The 15014-nt window shown below is 44.0% G+C and overlaps 1 protein-coding gene across 5 annotated transcripts; it reads left to right on the top strand.

The window, feature by feature from the left end:
• The first annotated feature begins 276 nt into the window (after nucleotides 1-276).
• cep164 (centrosomal protein 164) lies at nucleotides 277-14797 on the top strand. Of its 5 annotated transcripts, none has more exons than XM_008426073.2 (28): nucleotides 277-502; nucleotides 891-974; nucleotides 1989-2100; nucleotides 2580-2814; nucleotides 3047-3211; nucleotides 3305-3421; nucleotides 3501-3581; nucleotides 3693-3797; nucleotides 5679-6686; nucleotides 7146-7196; nucleotides 7303-7436; nucleotides 7750-8283; nucleotides 8383-8514; nucleotides 8854-9049; nucleotides 9294-9371; nucleotides 9468-9590; nucleotides 9861-10004; nucleotides 10098-10181; nucleotides 10923-10991; nucleotides 11069-11328; nucleotides 11673-11843; nucleotides 11923-12100; nucleotides 12221-12328; nucleotides 12558-12657; nucleotides 13402-13764; nucleotides 13850-13922; nucleotides 14027-14146; nucleotides 14323-14797. In XM_008426073.2, exons 2-28 carry the CDS (start codon nucleotides 896-898, stop codon nucleotides 14414-14416), a joined length of 4914 nt encoding a protein of 1637 aa, XP_008424295.1. In that variant the 5' UTR covers nucleotides 277-502; nucleotides 891-895; the 3' UTR covers nucleotides 14417-14797. The 5 variants fall into 5 exon arrangements, with proteins under 5 accessions (XP_008424295.1, XP_008424297.1, XP_008424298.1 ...); XM_008426075.2 differs by having other exon boundaries at nucleotides 277-511; XM_008426074.2 differs by lacking the exon at nucleotides 277-502 and adding an exon at nucleotides 530-804.
• Nucleotides 14798-15014: the final 217 nt, after the last annotated feature.

Genomic DNA, 15014 nt, shown 5'->3' with positions numbered 1-15014 from the left:
GTAAATTACTACCCAGATGTGTAAATAAATAAATAAATAAATAAATAAATTTCAAGTTTGGGGTATTTATCAAGACCGCTTTAAAGGGTGTAAGAAAATCTACCTTCATGTTAATAACATACAAAAAAACGGAAGCTTTATTCTCATAGCAATTTTCTATACTTCCTATGTGACAAGTAAAAGTTATTTTGCGTAATATTATTTGATATAAATATAATGAAAACATTATTTTAGCAGAATCTATTGTTATGTTATTCCATTCATTGACACTCACATATGGAGATTCACGGAACGTCTTGGTGAAAACACAATATCCGAGTTTACATGAAGGCGTCACGCAGCTCAGCCAGCCAGATCCACAGGAAACAAGAAAAGCGTCCATGGAGATGATGTTTATATCGTAACTGTCCGTCCATTATTGCTTTCTGAAAATACCACGGCTTTCACGAAGAGCTGGAAACTTCTCGGAACTGTTGAAAGTCCTGATGAAGAAGCGGTTCAGGTAGGGAAGGTGAACTGACCGCTACGAATGAGTTTTTCTTCAACTACTAAGCCTGCTGAGCTAACGTTAAGCTAACATCGAAGCTCTTCCAACACTCCCCATCCTACGCAATAATACAATATCTCATAAAATGTTTTCTTTCGAAGTTGCTGTTCTGTGGTTGCTAAAGCTGGCGGTTTGGACTCAGTTCGCCTATTTATAAGTTGCTGTTTTTTTCTCTTTGCGGACCTGTGAAGTTATCTCATTCTATAATCCTATTATTAGCGCAGGGGGGTGAGGAAGACTGCCTTAAAGATGTTTTAGTGAGCGCGGTTCCATCTTCACCATGCTATTCTACGTTAGCACCAGATCTTTGCTCTGTGAACCAGCTTTCCTCTTCTTTCTGCAGTAACCATGACAGCGGCTGCTCTCATAGGAGACCAGCTGATCCTTGAGGAGGACTACGATGAGAACTACATTCCCTCTGAACAAGGTACACGCTATAACCTGATTAAATTAACCGCTTTGGAGAGTGTTGGAAAACACAAGACTACAAAATCTGTAGCAGTTGTAATGTTAATTTGCTTATTTAAGGATCCCCAGACTATCTTCCTGTGATCCACACCAAACGTTACTATAAAAATTATTTACAAACATTACAAAAAAGATATAATAGTATTCCTTGAGACACAAGCAAAATTAAATTAAACATAGAATTCAAATCCACTGCTTCAATGACTTTACTCCTTCAGGACTAATTTCTATTGTATTACATAGTAATATCAAATCAGTGTATTATTTCATGATGTTTTTCTGGATTTCCGTCTGGTTAGTTTGGAAAATTGTCAAATTGCCTGGACAGATATAAGATAACTAGAATAACTTTAAATTCACAATCCTAACAGTTGAGCCAGGCAGAGTTAGGAAAAGGAATGAACTGAAAGAGAAAATAAAGTCTTGATAAATCTTATTATGTTATTATGTTATATTTCCTCTCCAACTGCCTAAAACTGATTTCCATCCGTGTATCCATGAAAATCCCTTTCTTCCTATGTTTGTTTCTTCTTTTATCCTCCTATCATTCATCAACCCCTTCCGTTTTTCCTTCCTTCCTGATGAATGTTCAACATCTAATTGTAGAAAATGTTATCTTGACATGCTAGATATCAAGGATGACCAGATTTGTTCTCTCAGACTATCTCTGAAATCACATTTACAGAAATAAATTCATTACTAAACGTGACTTGTTTGATAATTGTAGGTTTCTGAAGTTTACTTCTGTTTGATTCATCATTCCCACGATTGATCTGGTGTTCGTAATGTGTGGATGCACATTCCTGTTCATCAAGACTCACTGTTTATCTTTTGATCGTGATAGTTTATCTCGTTGATTCGTAATAAAGTAACATGTAATGATGTTTATAGTCTTGTGCCACAGAAATGTTTAAAAAAAATCGATCATCTTCTGTTCATTTTTCCCCATGTTCTTCTCACTCCCTATGGTCAGAGATCCATGAGTACGCGATAGAGATTGGCATTGATCCCGACAATGAGCTGGAGCTCCTGTGGCTGGCCAGAGAGGGCATGGTCGCCCCTCTGCCTCCTGAGTGGAAACCATGGTGAGTAAAGAAGAAAGATCCTCCCCAGTAGGACTATCTGAGTTCAACAGAAAGTTAGTACAGCAGAGTGTTTTTTGGTTATTTGTTTTTATTTTTTTATTTTATTTTTTGGTTTATTCGGAATTGAATAAATGTTGTTAATACGCGAAGAATAAGACAACCTTCAGTGTGTTACGTTGGGTCTTTCATAGCCGAGCACACCTCTACTTCAAACCTCTCCACCGTAGTCAACACCATCCTGTTGTTGTGTTCCTCAAGGGAACAAGTCGTGTTTGTTCACTAATTATCTAAGGGCATCAAAGAAAAGAGGGCCAAATTTAAATGCTCACTCGACTTTACCTCATAGTTTTCCAGTACGTTATGCTGGTTTACCACAACACACCCCTAGTTTAAGTTGTTACCGATAAATCACAGAGGTAGATTTTGTGCTTTCAGCATTTTCAGCTCAAAGTGATTTGTCCTCTCCTCTTTCGTGGCAGCCAAGACGTGTCGGGGGACATCTACTACTTCAACTTCTCCACGGGTCAGTCCACCTGGGACCACCCCTGTGACGAGCACTACCGGCGCCTGGTGGAGCAGGAGCGCCAGCGCGCAGCGCTCATAGGCGCCACTGGGGGGGGCGGAGCTAAGAAGGACAAGAAGAAGAAGAAAGAGAAGAAGGAGAAGAAGGAGAAAAAAGAAAAGAGGAAGAAAGAGCCACTGAAGACTCCAGCAGTTAGTGACCCCACTGGATATTATGTTGTGCATCTTTAACAATTAAAAGATTTATATTTAGACATTATTTTCAGGGTCTCGATAATAAGAGACTCGTCGTTCCTTTTTAACTAAATAAAAGTTTAAAACGTGAATCCTCTCATCTGATCTGATAAATCTTTGGGGGGAAGGTTTTATTTAAAACAGTGGGATGCCTGTTGTTTCTTCACCGACTCTCCATCTTTTTCTGTAGGCACTGAGTTCATCTTTAGGGCCGTTACCGTCCCCGCAGTCCACTCTGGCTCCTCTTAGAGGTTTAGACATCTTGGGGCATGCCCCTCTCTCTGGGTCTGTCACATCTGCCAGGGGGTCCCTCGGCAGCTCAGGGGGGCTGGAACCTCTCAAGACGTCCCTTCCAGTAAAACCTTACCCAGAATGCATCTCTGTATTTACGTATTGACATTATGTTTGCTTTAATATAGCTTTTGTTTATGTTTTTTTGTTTCTTCAGGGTCCGCGAAGCAGTGGGGCAGCGAGTGTTTTAGGCTCCAGGAAGGAGGAGAGGGTTTCACTGAGCTTGCACGGTTTACATTATGATGAAGATGATGAGAAAATCTCAGATAATGAGGTTGGTTTAATTTTCCGATGCTTTCAGAAATTGGTTATTGTTTTTTCTCCATACAAACCAGCATCGGTCTTATTTCCAGCCGAGTCTCCGTGGATCAGACAGACTGCTGAAGAACCTCCATTTAGACCTGGATGCTCTTGGAGGAGGGCTGCAGTACGAGGTAGACAGCTTAGGCTCGAGTGACTCTTCAGCAAACGATGTGAAGCTTTTTAAAACTCTTTCCTGAAGTCCTCAAGCAAGCGCTTGGTTTCTCTGCGCTCGTTTTGATCAGGAGAGCGAGACCAGCGGTGCGACTCCAGCTGAAGAGAGGACGGAGCCGGAGCTGCAGGACTTGGGTCTGTCTGCGGACCACAGCCCCGAACCACCGTCCCATCAGGTAACCGCATCATCAAGCTTTCTGCTCCCTCCAGTTTGCTGTGAAGCATTTTATTCATTCAGGTTGTTAGTTTAACTATATTTAGTTACTATTTATGCATTACAGTAATTATAATAATTGTTAACATTGAGGATTTTTTTTCTTGTTTGAAAATCCAAACTATTCTGACAGCACCTGAATGCTGTGCTCAGAAAACTTGTTTTTGATCATTTATCATGTTTTTTTTTTTTTCCCTACCATTTGTTTGAATCATGTGTCACTCCTTGTCCTTCGTCTCTTTAACATTGAAACCTCTCGACCTTTCCCGGACCCAACATGTGTTCCTGCAGCTGCTGTGCTGCTGGGATCTGTCCTACGGGCGCGGCTTTTACTGTGCCTTCCTCTTTGTCCTCCTGTCCTCCTACTGCCAGTGTTACTGCTTTGCTGTCTGAGCCGAAGCAACCCTGGCTTGTTTTTGTTATCGCCATTTATCAGTCATTTATGAATATACGTTTGCCTGTAATGAGCCTTGTTTCCACCAACGCCATCTATATAAGAGTTGCACAATATAAGAAAACCTGATGCAAAGGCAACACCAGTTGACATAAATCCACATTCTTAAAATCCTTCTAAATTAACACAACATGCAGTGTTACATAGCTTGCTTGTTTCCACTCTGCTTCAGTACGACTCAACACACACACAAAAAAATTATATATAAAAAAAATATATTTTGCCTACTAATCTTAGTTCTCTGATTTGAATGTCATAACATTTATAGACAGGTGTTTCAGCTGCTCTCTACAGAGCTCTTTCCCCTGCAGTGAACAGAGTGGATCACATGACACAGACAGACAGGAAACTGCTGATTAACAGTGCTAAAACCCGCCTTCTGATTGGTTGTTTCTGACTGAGCGTGTATGTCTGCAGATTGCAGTAGGACCACTGACAGAAAGCGTTTTTTTTTTTGCCTTTTTTAAAAAAGAAATTCACAGATTATATGTCTCATGTTATTCTGTGAGGACACAGTGACAGTCTTAATAAATATATAAAAACATATATTCTTAGGGTGCTGTAGTGGCGCAGGGGCAAAGGACAACCCATGTATTGAGGCCTTGGTCCTTGAGGTGGTGGTCGCAGGTTTGATTCCCAACCTGGTGACATTTGCCGCATGAGGAGAGAGGAGGTCTTTCTCCTCTCTCATTACCCTCTTTCCCGTCGAACTACTTTCAAATAAAGGCCACTAGAGCCAACAAAACCTTAAAAAAAAAACATATATTCTTTATAAATTACATACAGCAGCTTTACTAAAGTGAAATTAGGATTACTGTACTTCATTTCATCTGAACCGTTGTCTGAAGAAATCCCCCGCTGCCTCAATTCAGTCCTGAAATAAAAAGTTCATTCTTGTAAATGACTTACTCTGTCCTGTCTTGTTGATGTGAAAAATATCTACAACCACAGTTAAGCCAAAAATAGTCATTCCTCCTGAAGATTTACATTTTAAGTTATCATTTAATTTGCACAACATCTGTCTTCTGATTGAGTCTTAATCTAACCAAAGATATCTTGTGGAATATGGGAAAAGCTCAGTTTGATTTATTTGACTCTAACATTTTAAGTTTTAGATTTAAAAGAGGGTCTACTTTATTTTTTTTTACCATGTTTTCTTTAGTTTTATTGGTATCCATGGGAATTTCTTCATGTTGAAATTGTGTCCATCAGTTTTGCATGCTGTTGTTTAAGGAACATCACAACCTTTATAGTCCTTTTGTCGGGGTCACAATCTTTTTGTCTGCCTGATTCCCTCTCCTGTCCCCCTATCTGCCCCTTTGTGTCTCTGCACGCCTTCTTTTATGTTTTGGGATGGATGGACTGGTCTTCTTCTGCCCCTCCAACAAGGACTCTTTAAGGGGCCGCCACATCCAGCTCTCTGCCAAGGCGGGCAGCAGGAGCCGAACCAGTGAGGAGGGAGCTGAACACTTAGCTAAGGGGTCAGAACAGGAGGTGGAGGAAGGGGAAGATGTCCAGAAAATGGACAGAGATGATGGAAAAGAAGGAATAGTGAAGAAGGCAGAGGAAGACAAGGCAGGGAATGAGAATAACGATGGAACAAAACGAGAGAAGCAAGATGATGTAAGCCAAGAAAAGGAAAGGGAAGAAGTAGAAGAGCTTCAGAGTGGAAGTAAAGAGAGAGAACGTGAGGAGTTGGAGGAGGGAGTCTGTGTGGGCCAAGATGAAGCAAAACAAGTTTCAGAGAGCGTGGGTCACAGCAGTGGACAGGATGAAAAGAAGAGTAATGAGGCGTTAGAAGGAGATGTTGAGAGCCAGAATGGCGAAGGCAAGAACAGAGAGGAGAAAACTGACAGCAATAAGAGTGAGAAGAATGTAGAGGAGGAGAATGGAGGACAGGAAGAAGCAGAAGAGCCTGAAATTGAGGGTGAAATTGTTGAAGAATGCTTCAGTGCTTCGGATGGGAATGGTAGTGTAAGCGAGAATCTGGGGAAGTCAGATGGAAACAGAGGTGAGATTGAGAGAAACATCAATGATGGTGAGTCCCAGAGTGAGTGTGAGAAGGAAGAAGAAGAAGAGAAGAATTACAAAAGAGGGCAGGAAGGGGATGAAGACGAGGAGGAGGATGAGGGTGAGAGTGACGGAGCTCTGGGGGGTTGCTCCATAAGCCACAGAAAACTGACGGAGACCCCAGAGGAGGAGTTAGAAAGGTTTGTACAGAGCGAAGGAGAGGGGACCTCAAAGGAAGGAGTGGAGATGGAAGACGAGTCAGAGGGCCGAGCTCCAGCAGGAGCGTCTGGAAGTGAGGAAGAAGTGGTTGAGGTGTTTAGAGCAGGTCCGTCTCCAGCCCAGCCGGCCGGGCGAGGACAGAAGACTCCCTCCTGCCTTCCTGCAGAGGTAGGGTTCAGTGTCACCTCTGTCCTCCTCCAGGCTCCCGGCTCTGCAAGCATGTAGCTCCCCAAGTCCAACTCCAGCGCCTTAGGGGCTGAGTTGTGTTGCTGTGATTCTCTGTCTGGGTGTCATCGTGCATGCAAGTAGATTAACCTCATCAAAGGATAATCTGCTTGTGTCCTCGAGGATTGGATTGGAAAATTTTGGTCCCTGCACCTCATTGGTGGTACAGATTAGCCAGCTGCTTTTGTGGACTGTTCAGTCAGAAATTGGACCTCCATTTCCTGCCACCACCTCCCACTTTAAAGCTTTCGCTTTGCTGTTAGAAATCTCCAGAGTGCAGTTTGCAGCCTTTGCTTGCATGTTTGTCCTGCATTAGTCTTGGTTCGGTGTTTGTCTGCGCGCTTCTGTTCATGCATGCTCAGAGCCGCCGTTCTTCCACTGAGCGTGTTTGTGTTATTGCAGGAGTCTGAGGCCAGTAAGAAAAAGGCAGAGGTTTCTTCCTTGGACCTGAAGGTAATCTGATCGCCTTCTGTGAAACTCATCACACATAAACCCGGCTGCTTGATTTCTGAAAGTCTCGGAAATGTTCTGGATTTTTTTTTCCCCCTCTGTCTTTTAGCTGTCACAGAAGGTTCTAGACACCAAAGATTTGTCTGGCACAATCGGTCCGCTGGAGAAAGACGAGAGGGAGGAAACGGGAGATGTAGAGGGGAAAGAGAGCGGAGGAAAGACAAAGACTGAGGCCACCAAGAGGTTATTTTGTGAATGATGTTTGAATATTAATGCTGATCTTAGTGAGAAGTCACTTCAAAGGTTTTTTGATCTCATGCTCCCAGTATTCATGGTACAAATGATCATCACCCTCCTTATACAGAGAAGGTTGCCTCTCGTCTGCTAGAATACTTCTTAACAATTAGGCCATGACCTTAATTAGACCTTTATGGCTCTGCTGTGATCCCTGACATCATGCTGTTGATATCAGTTTCCTTAAGACTATTGGTTCTGTCATTTTTGTAAAGTGAGCACAACATGACCGTAACTCTGTCGTCTCCCGATGTCTCTTTAGTCCGGCGCTGCCTGAAGACAAAGTCGAGCTCACGGCTCATAAAGTTGATCGGCTTGTCCTCCACCAGTCCAGCCATTCGCTGTCCAGCTCCTCCGACCTCGATCTAAGATCCCCCAAACATCCCCAAGCACAAAACCTCGCTGTGACTCTGGGGCTGCAGAGACCCGAAACCTCTAGAGGTCGGCCCGGCCGGACGGTGGACGCCCCGGTCGAAAATACGGAACCGTCCTCAAAAAAACAGGAAGGTTCTCTGGAAGAAGAGCCAAACTGGAAAGCAGGGATGGAGAGAGAAAGAGAGGAAGAGGAGGAGAAGATGAAGGCAGAGAGAGAGGAGAGGAGTATGAGGCTGAAGAGGGAGGAGATGGAGAGGGAGCAGGAGAGGCTGAGAAGGGAGCTTGAACAAGGGCTGGAGGAGCAGAGGGAGCGTTTGTTGAAGGAAAAGGAGGCGAGGATGGGTCTCCTTCAGGAGAAACTCAGGAGGGAAGAGGAGGAGGAGGAAGGGAAACTCAGAGTGGAAAGCGAGAATAAACTGAAGTAGGTGTTGGCTGAATTCACCTAACAGTTTAATCACAGACTTACTTGAACTATAACACCCGTGTTGCTCTGCCTTCCTTTTTGTCTGCGTATTTCCAGGCAGCTGCGGCAGAATCTTCTGTCTGAGAGGAGAGAGGAGGCGGCCAGGCTGAAGGAGGAGGCTGATAAAACTCTGGAGGAACTACGAGAGTCCATCAGAGAGGAGAGGGAGCGGCAGCAGCAGAAACTCAGGTCAGACATGCATGAAGGACATACGGAGCACTGAGGACTTTCTCACCTAATGCCATGTTACAAACAAAAAGCTTAGAATAGAACAGAAACAGCCTGTATTGTCCCACTGCGGGGGAATTCAGGTGTAAAAACAGCATAGGTTCACACAAGTGGTTCACATATGTACAATTTTATGTTAATATGTTTTACTGGAAATGATAAAAGTATAATTGCTACCTTTTGAAAAAAAATTTTCTCCAGAAAAACATGAAATGTTTGGTGCACGACTTCAACATCCGTAGGGCTTTTAGAGCATCTTCAACTCCGCCGTCAACATCAAGACTAATTTCATATTTTCAGGGAAGAGAGTGAGGCGTTGTTAAAGGAGACGCACGTCACCCTGGAGGAGGATCGAGTGGCGACACGCGACAGGCTGGAGGCGCAGAAGAAGCAGGACATGGAGCGACTCAAGGCGGAGTCAGAGGAGGAGCTGGCGGCCATGACGAAGAGGCTGGAGAGGGAGAGGGAGGAGAAACTGAACACGCTGAAAAAGGAGGTGACCGAGCATGGGGAGCAGTTTAGATGAGCTGTATCTGAAACTGGCAACACTGCACTACTTATAGATTTACTCACCGTACAGCTGAATGCGACAGTTTTAATGATCAAATGTCAAAAAATTATTATTATTATTTTTTTTTTATAAATCCACCGCAAAGTTTTCATCTGATCTGTTTTTATGGATTTTTCTGGCAAAATAAAGAAAGATCAGTTTGTGTTTAAAACTTTTTGTCTGTATAAAGGTCAACAGTTCCGAGAGGAGGAAGGAGCTGATAGTGAGTCCCCGACCTGAACAGCAGCTGGCAGAGTACCACAGAGAGGTTAGGGAAAACACACACACACATACGCACACACACCTAATGTCATCAGCATCATCTAAGTAAGCTTTTCTGCTGTTTGTGCTCGTTTGTGCGCAGCTGGGCGATTTGCTGCAGGAAGTGCGGGACGAGGTGCAGCGCGAACACGAGAGGAAGCTGGAAAAGCTGAAGGACGACCACCGGAGAGAGATGGACGGCATCAGAGAGAAATATCTGGACGAGGTCAGACTTCGGAACAACTTCTGATTTAAAGAAGTTGTTCTTTAAACTTCTTTAAATCAGAAGTTTAAAGAACTTCTGATTTAAAGAAGTTCTTTAAACTTCTGATTTTAAAGAAGTTGCCTGACGTACAAATTGTACGTCAGAATTTGCCTGACGTACAAATTCTGACGTACAACTAAGGAATGTTTTCAAATATCCTGGGGAAAAATAAGATCCTCGTGTTTGCTTCCAGATGATTCTTGACGGTACGTCTACATGCTTGCGTTGCAGGAGACCGCCCAGAGGGAGCGCTTGTTGCACGCGCTACAGGAGGACAGGGCTCGCCTCCAGGCGTCACATGACCTCCAGCTGGACAGACTCCGCCTGCAGCTCGATGGACAGATACAGAAGACGCAGCTGACTCATTCCTGCAAGGTTAGTCGAGATGCAGGCGCATGGTTCTGCCGGGATTTATCGTGCTGTTCAAATGATTCCCAAACAATGCGATCGTCTTATTTTCTCCTGCAGGAATCAGAGCTGAGGGATCTGGCTGATAAACTGGACCTGAGAGAGAAAGAGCTACAGAGCCTGGAAGTCCTGCTGCAGACTAAGGTTTTCCTCTAGTAAAACACAGAGCTTTGCAGACACATTCATGTTGATCTCTCCCAAAAGATGTTGTGTTACTTCACAACCACTAACATTTTTGTGTTTTCTGCGATTTTTATGTGATTAACACTGCAAAAACACAACATCTTACTTATTTAAATTAACTTTTCAGGAAGACATAGGAGCTTGTTTTTAGTCAGCAATTCTTCTATATTGAATTTTTGGGAAAAATCTATTATAAAGGCAAAAATCTGCCAGTGGAGATGGTACTTTTTAAAATCAATATTCATGAATTATTTACTTAAATTAAACTCCCATTTCTTGCTGAAAAATTACTTGTTAGTTTTGTGTTATTTAAGTGTATTTGAACTAGAAACTAAACAAAAAATACTTTTGTAAGATTTTGTATTTTTGCAAGGAACTACCAAAAAACAGTGGATAATTGTAATATGGACAGAATATAAGACATAGCTTTCAAAAGACTGCAGTTTCCCAGTTGGATTCGGTTCTGGACTTTGACTAAACCATCTTAACACATGGTCTGTAAGACAACACAATTGGTTGCTTTTGTGGATAAAACAAAAAGCCACCATCCTCTTAATGTAAAAACCTGAAGTTGGTGGTTGTGATGAAACAAAATGTTTAAAAGTTTCCAGGTTATGAATACTCTTCCAAAGCACTGTGTGTTCTCTTAACACAAATCCTAAATCCTAACTACATGAGCTGATCATATCCTCCTCCTGACAGGCTGCAGATCTTAATCGGAGGAGGAAGAAACTCGGCGACGACGAGGAAGACTTAGACAGGCAGTTAGAGGTGCGGGGGTTTTTCTCACCAATTTCTTTCGCTTTTTGTGCCGTCCACCGACTGTGCGTTCGCACGTGTCTCTCCAGGCTCTCCCTCGGCTGGTCCGGGAAAGAGACCAGCTGAGCGAGGAGCTGCAGAGGCTGAGGGAGGAGGTGGCACAGGCCCGAGAGCTCTCACACAGAGCCAGGGAGGAGAGGGACGAGGCCAAGGACCAGAGTTACAGGATGAGAGAAGAGCGAGACAAAGCCAGGGAGGAGAGCAGGACGGCGCGGGAGGACAGGGAGCGGCTGGAGAGCAAGGCGGCGCTGCTGCAGGAGAGATGTGACCGCCTCACCTGCAGAGTCGGGTACGGTACAGATCAGGGTGTCGAACTCATTTCCATTTCAGGGCACATGAAAATGACGAATGATGAATGATTGACGTTATTTGATACTATAAAAATAAAAACTATTTTGTGTGCTTAAATAATATTTAAGCACCCGTCAGTTATCTTGAAGATTTATTTATGTGACACATAAATAGCTTTGGTGGGCCGGATTTGGTCCACGGGTCTTGAGTTTGACACACGTTTTGGTGCAAAACTCCAACTGCTGGCTTATATGAAAGAAATAAAACAAATGTAAAAAAAAAACATCTAAAAAGTAACTCCTTAAAACAAAATCTCAACATTAAAGATGTGTTTTTTTTCAGTGAGCTGGAACAAGCTGAAGATGGAAGAACTTTGCCCCAAGCAGAGCAGAACAAGAAGGAAGCAGAGAAAGCGACAGCGCCCTCTGATGACAGGATAGACTCATCGCTCCAGGTGGATGAGTTGGACTCGCCTCTGTCCCCCGTAGCCGACAGCCAGTGCAGCATCAACGAGTAAGGAGGCACGAAACCCGGAGCGTCAAACCGATGATTTGCTGAAAGCGTAAAACAACCGTGATCAAATCGTTCCTAGGCTGCGTCAGTACGTCTCCTCACACGGCGCCTCCATCCAGAAGACCAAGCAGTTCCTGGAGCGCGAGAACAGCCGGCTGATGGAGAGGCAGGCAGCTCTGCAGGCAGCCCAGACGAGCAGCAGCCAGGACCCCGGCCTCAGAGGACCCAGTGAGGAGAGGATGAGGAGCATCCAGCAGGTGCAGGCTGGAGTGTAATCTCCCCCCTCTCCCCCACTCCTCTTGTGAATGCCTCAAACATCGGGCTGATTTCTGAGAAATGCGCCACTGAATACCGGCTGGTGTCTCTGGTTCTGTCAGGAGGCCAGAGACGTGGCAGAGCTTCAGCGGACGGTTCAGAGAGGAAACTCCCTCCTGCGGAGGAAGGAGGAGCAGCTGCAGCAGCTGGAGAGCTCCATGGCTGACGAGGTCAGGAAACCAAAAAAAAAAAAAACCCAAAAAACACGAAACAAATCTCCTCCTCTGCTTATTATATACATAATTATTCTTAGCTGATTCAATGAAAGATTGAAAATGAAATATTTGGGGTCATAAATCTCACTTTTTAATCTGGAAAATCTTGCACATTTTATCATGTAGTAGCATGAGTCCAATCACATAGTCAACAGCAGACATGTTTGTTGCCGTGTTCCTTCAGGCCATGTTTGAGGATTCCTCTCAGCTTCCTGACAGGAAGGTGACGTTTGACGTGACCAGGTCAGACACCAGCAGCCCTGTGGAGCCGCAGGACGGGACGGGTAACACACACATCGCAACGCTTCACAATGACAAGGCAGTTTAGAGTAGTTTGCATCATAAAAACATTATTAACACACCATTCTTAACTTCCAAAATTCATACTTTTTCCCTTCGTTGCTCTCTCATTGTCTGCCTTGATTGACGCTCTTACTGCAACAAGAGCGAAAGAACGTGACTTAATAGGCTTCAGAATTAAATCCCCATTTTGTGTTTATACAGCCAATCCACGCTGACAGCATATATGTATAAATATACCCATATATTCATTTGTATAATGAGTATTTTCAGTAAATATAGTCGGTCTTGGTGAAGTATTTTGAAAATACAGAGACTGTGCTCGTGTAACTTCCTGTTGTAGTGGTGCGATATTTGAATATCGACGTGTCCAGGATGGATCTCTGGTTCGTTCACCTCCAAGGTTGGAGCGTTAATTTGCTCTTTTCTTTATGCTTTAATATGAATCGTGAATTCTAATAGTTTATTTTCATGAGTTCAGTTCATTTGATTTTTATATAGCAATGCATCATTTGTAATTAAAACAGATTTAAATTCAGTCACTGGTGCAAAGTTTTCTGTCTAAGGAAACCCAAACGTTTGCAACAGCCAACAGCGCTGCTGGAATAAAAACGTGTGAGGTAGAAAAAAGTATAACAATCAGCTTATTGTTTGATTTCTGACCTGCGTGTTACCATGCTGATAGAGCTTCTGTTTCCTCCCTTCATCTCTCCTCCTCCCCTCACCAGGAGATCATCCCATCATCCCAGCCAAAGTCCAGGAGTTAGCTGAGTCGCTGCAGCACATCTCAGCTCAGCTGGACAGCGTTCTGACCGCTCTGGGCTCGTTGACCCAGAGGGAGAGCAGCCCACTCTACCCCTCCTTCTCCATGATGCTGCCTCAGCGGTTTGGGACAGAGGCGTGGGGGCCTCCCGCCTCAGCGCCCGTCTTCACACAGGGGCCCGGCCTGGCCCCCAGCTCTGCAGCGCCGCCTCTGTCTGAGAGGCTGTGGAGCGGCTCTGCAGCGCCCCCTCTGTTCAGCACCCCCATCAGCAGCGGGCTGATTGCCCCAGGAGACTTCATGAACAGCAGGTGGAGCCAGATATTCCCTGGTAGGTCAAAGGTCAAATTAAAAGCTGGACATCTGGGCTCGGTCAGTCCCTCCTGCTGGTTCTGAGCAGTTCTTCTGTTCTGCAGGAGCAGCTGCTGACCTGGTCGCCTCCAGCACCGTGAGAACCGTCCCGTCTTATCCATCATACACTCCTGTGAGGTACAGACGTCTTTTGCTTTTGGTCAAACGGTTGATTATTACTGCCTGACAGTGAGCTAAAGTGTGTGTTTCTGTGTGTGTGTGTGTGTGTGTGTGTGTGTTAGTCAGCACAGCCGCAGCCATCAGGCGATGCAGAAATCAGTGGAGCTGGACGGTCAGAGACTGCAGGGGCTGATTGACAGTAACAAGAAGTGGCTGAACATGCGGAGGAAAGACCCCAGCATGTATCCTTCCTGCAGAAAACTGAGACGCAAACACTTTGCTTTTTTAGTGGTCGAATATTTTTACCTGAAATAAATGTAATTATTAAATAGAAACAGATCAAAGAGCTTTTAACATTTTAAGAAAGAAAAAAGTGTTATCTGCTTCACCTGGTGTCGTCTTTAACTCCGCCCTCCAGACCTCTGTTCACTCGCTATCGAGCTGCTTCCTCTAACAGACTCATCCAGCTGGGCCTGGACGACAACAACCAGATCAGAGTCTATCACTACTGAGGTCGTAACCAGCAGTTCTGTGGACTTTGGGTCATGAATGACACTGTGACAGGTCAGCAAGTGATGTTTACAAGGACGTTTAAGCTTTCAGAATAAAGATCTTCAGGGATGTAACTCCTTCTCCGGATGTTGTAAACTCAGGCTGGTTTACCAAGTCAGGTCCAAACATGATTTCTTCCAAAACCATGTGCAGGTTACATCTGTCTTTATACCACTGGTTTTTGTAAAGCACTTATTTAAAGGTTTTTAGCTGTTTCAACTTTTGCAGAGCAATACATTTACTAGCTCTTTGGTGTTTACAGACCAGTAACTGATGCAAATTTATATTTTGTGCACGTCTTGTGTAAATATTGTATTTTTTAATAAATGTAATTTTTTATACATTTTCTTTTGCCCACACCTATAGAAATGATTCATACTCCTTCACATTATAACTAAAAAAAAAAGTATTGGGATAAACCCAGGAACAGCAGAAACTCTGGCAGAAACCAGAGATGGCATGGTGGCTCTGGAGGAGCTGCCAGAGAACCATGGCTCAGGTGAGAGTCTGGCAGAACTATTAATGGGGCACTAAACACATTTATCCTTTGAGGAAAAA

The sequence above is a fragment of the Poecilia reticulata genome, linkage group LG13, assembly GCF_000633615.1.
Source record: "Poecilia reticulata strain Guanapo linkage group LG13, Guppy_female_1.0+MT, whole genome shotgun sequence".
NCBI lineage: Eukaryota > Metazoa > Chordata > Actinopteri > Cyprinodontiformes > Poeciliidae > Poecilia > Poecilia reticulata.
The sequence above is the reverse complement of the archived record's forward strand: the minus strand, read 5'-3'. Positions and strand labels throughout refer to the sequence as shown.

What these genes read in the sequence shown, in the direction of transcription:
- cep164 (XM_008426073.2), top strand. Translation starts at nt 896, where the DNA reads ATGACAGCGGCTGCTCTCATAGGAGACCAGCTGATCCTTGAGGAGGAC. An exon ending in TGGCAGAGTACCACAGAGAG is followed by an intron (nt 9,372 to 9,467) that starts GTTAGGGAAAAC and finishes GTTTGTGCGCAG; the next exon opens with CTGGGCGATTTGCTGCAGGA. An exon ending in AGCTGACTCATTCCTGCAAG is followed by an intron (nt 10,005 to 10,097) that starts GTTAGTCGAGAT and finishes TTTCTCCTGCAG; the next exon opens with GAATCAGAGCTGAGGGATCT.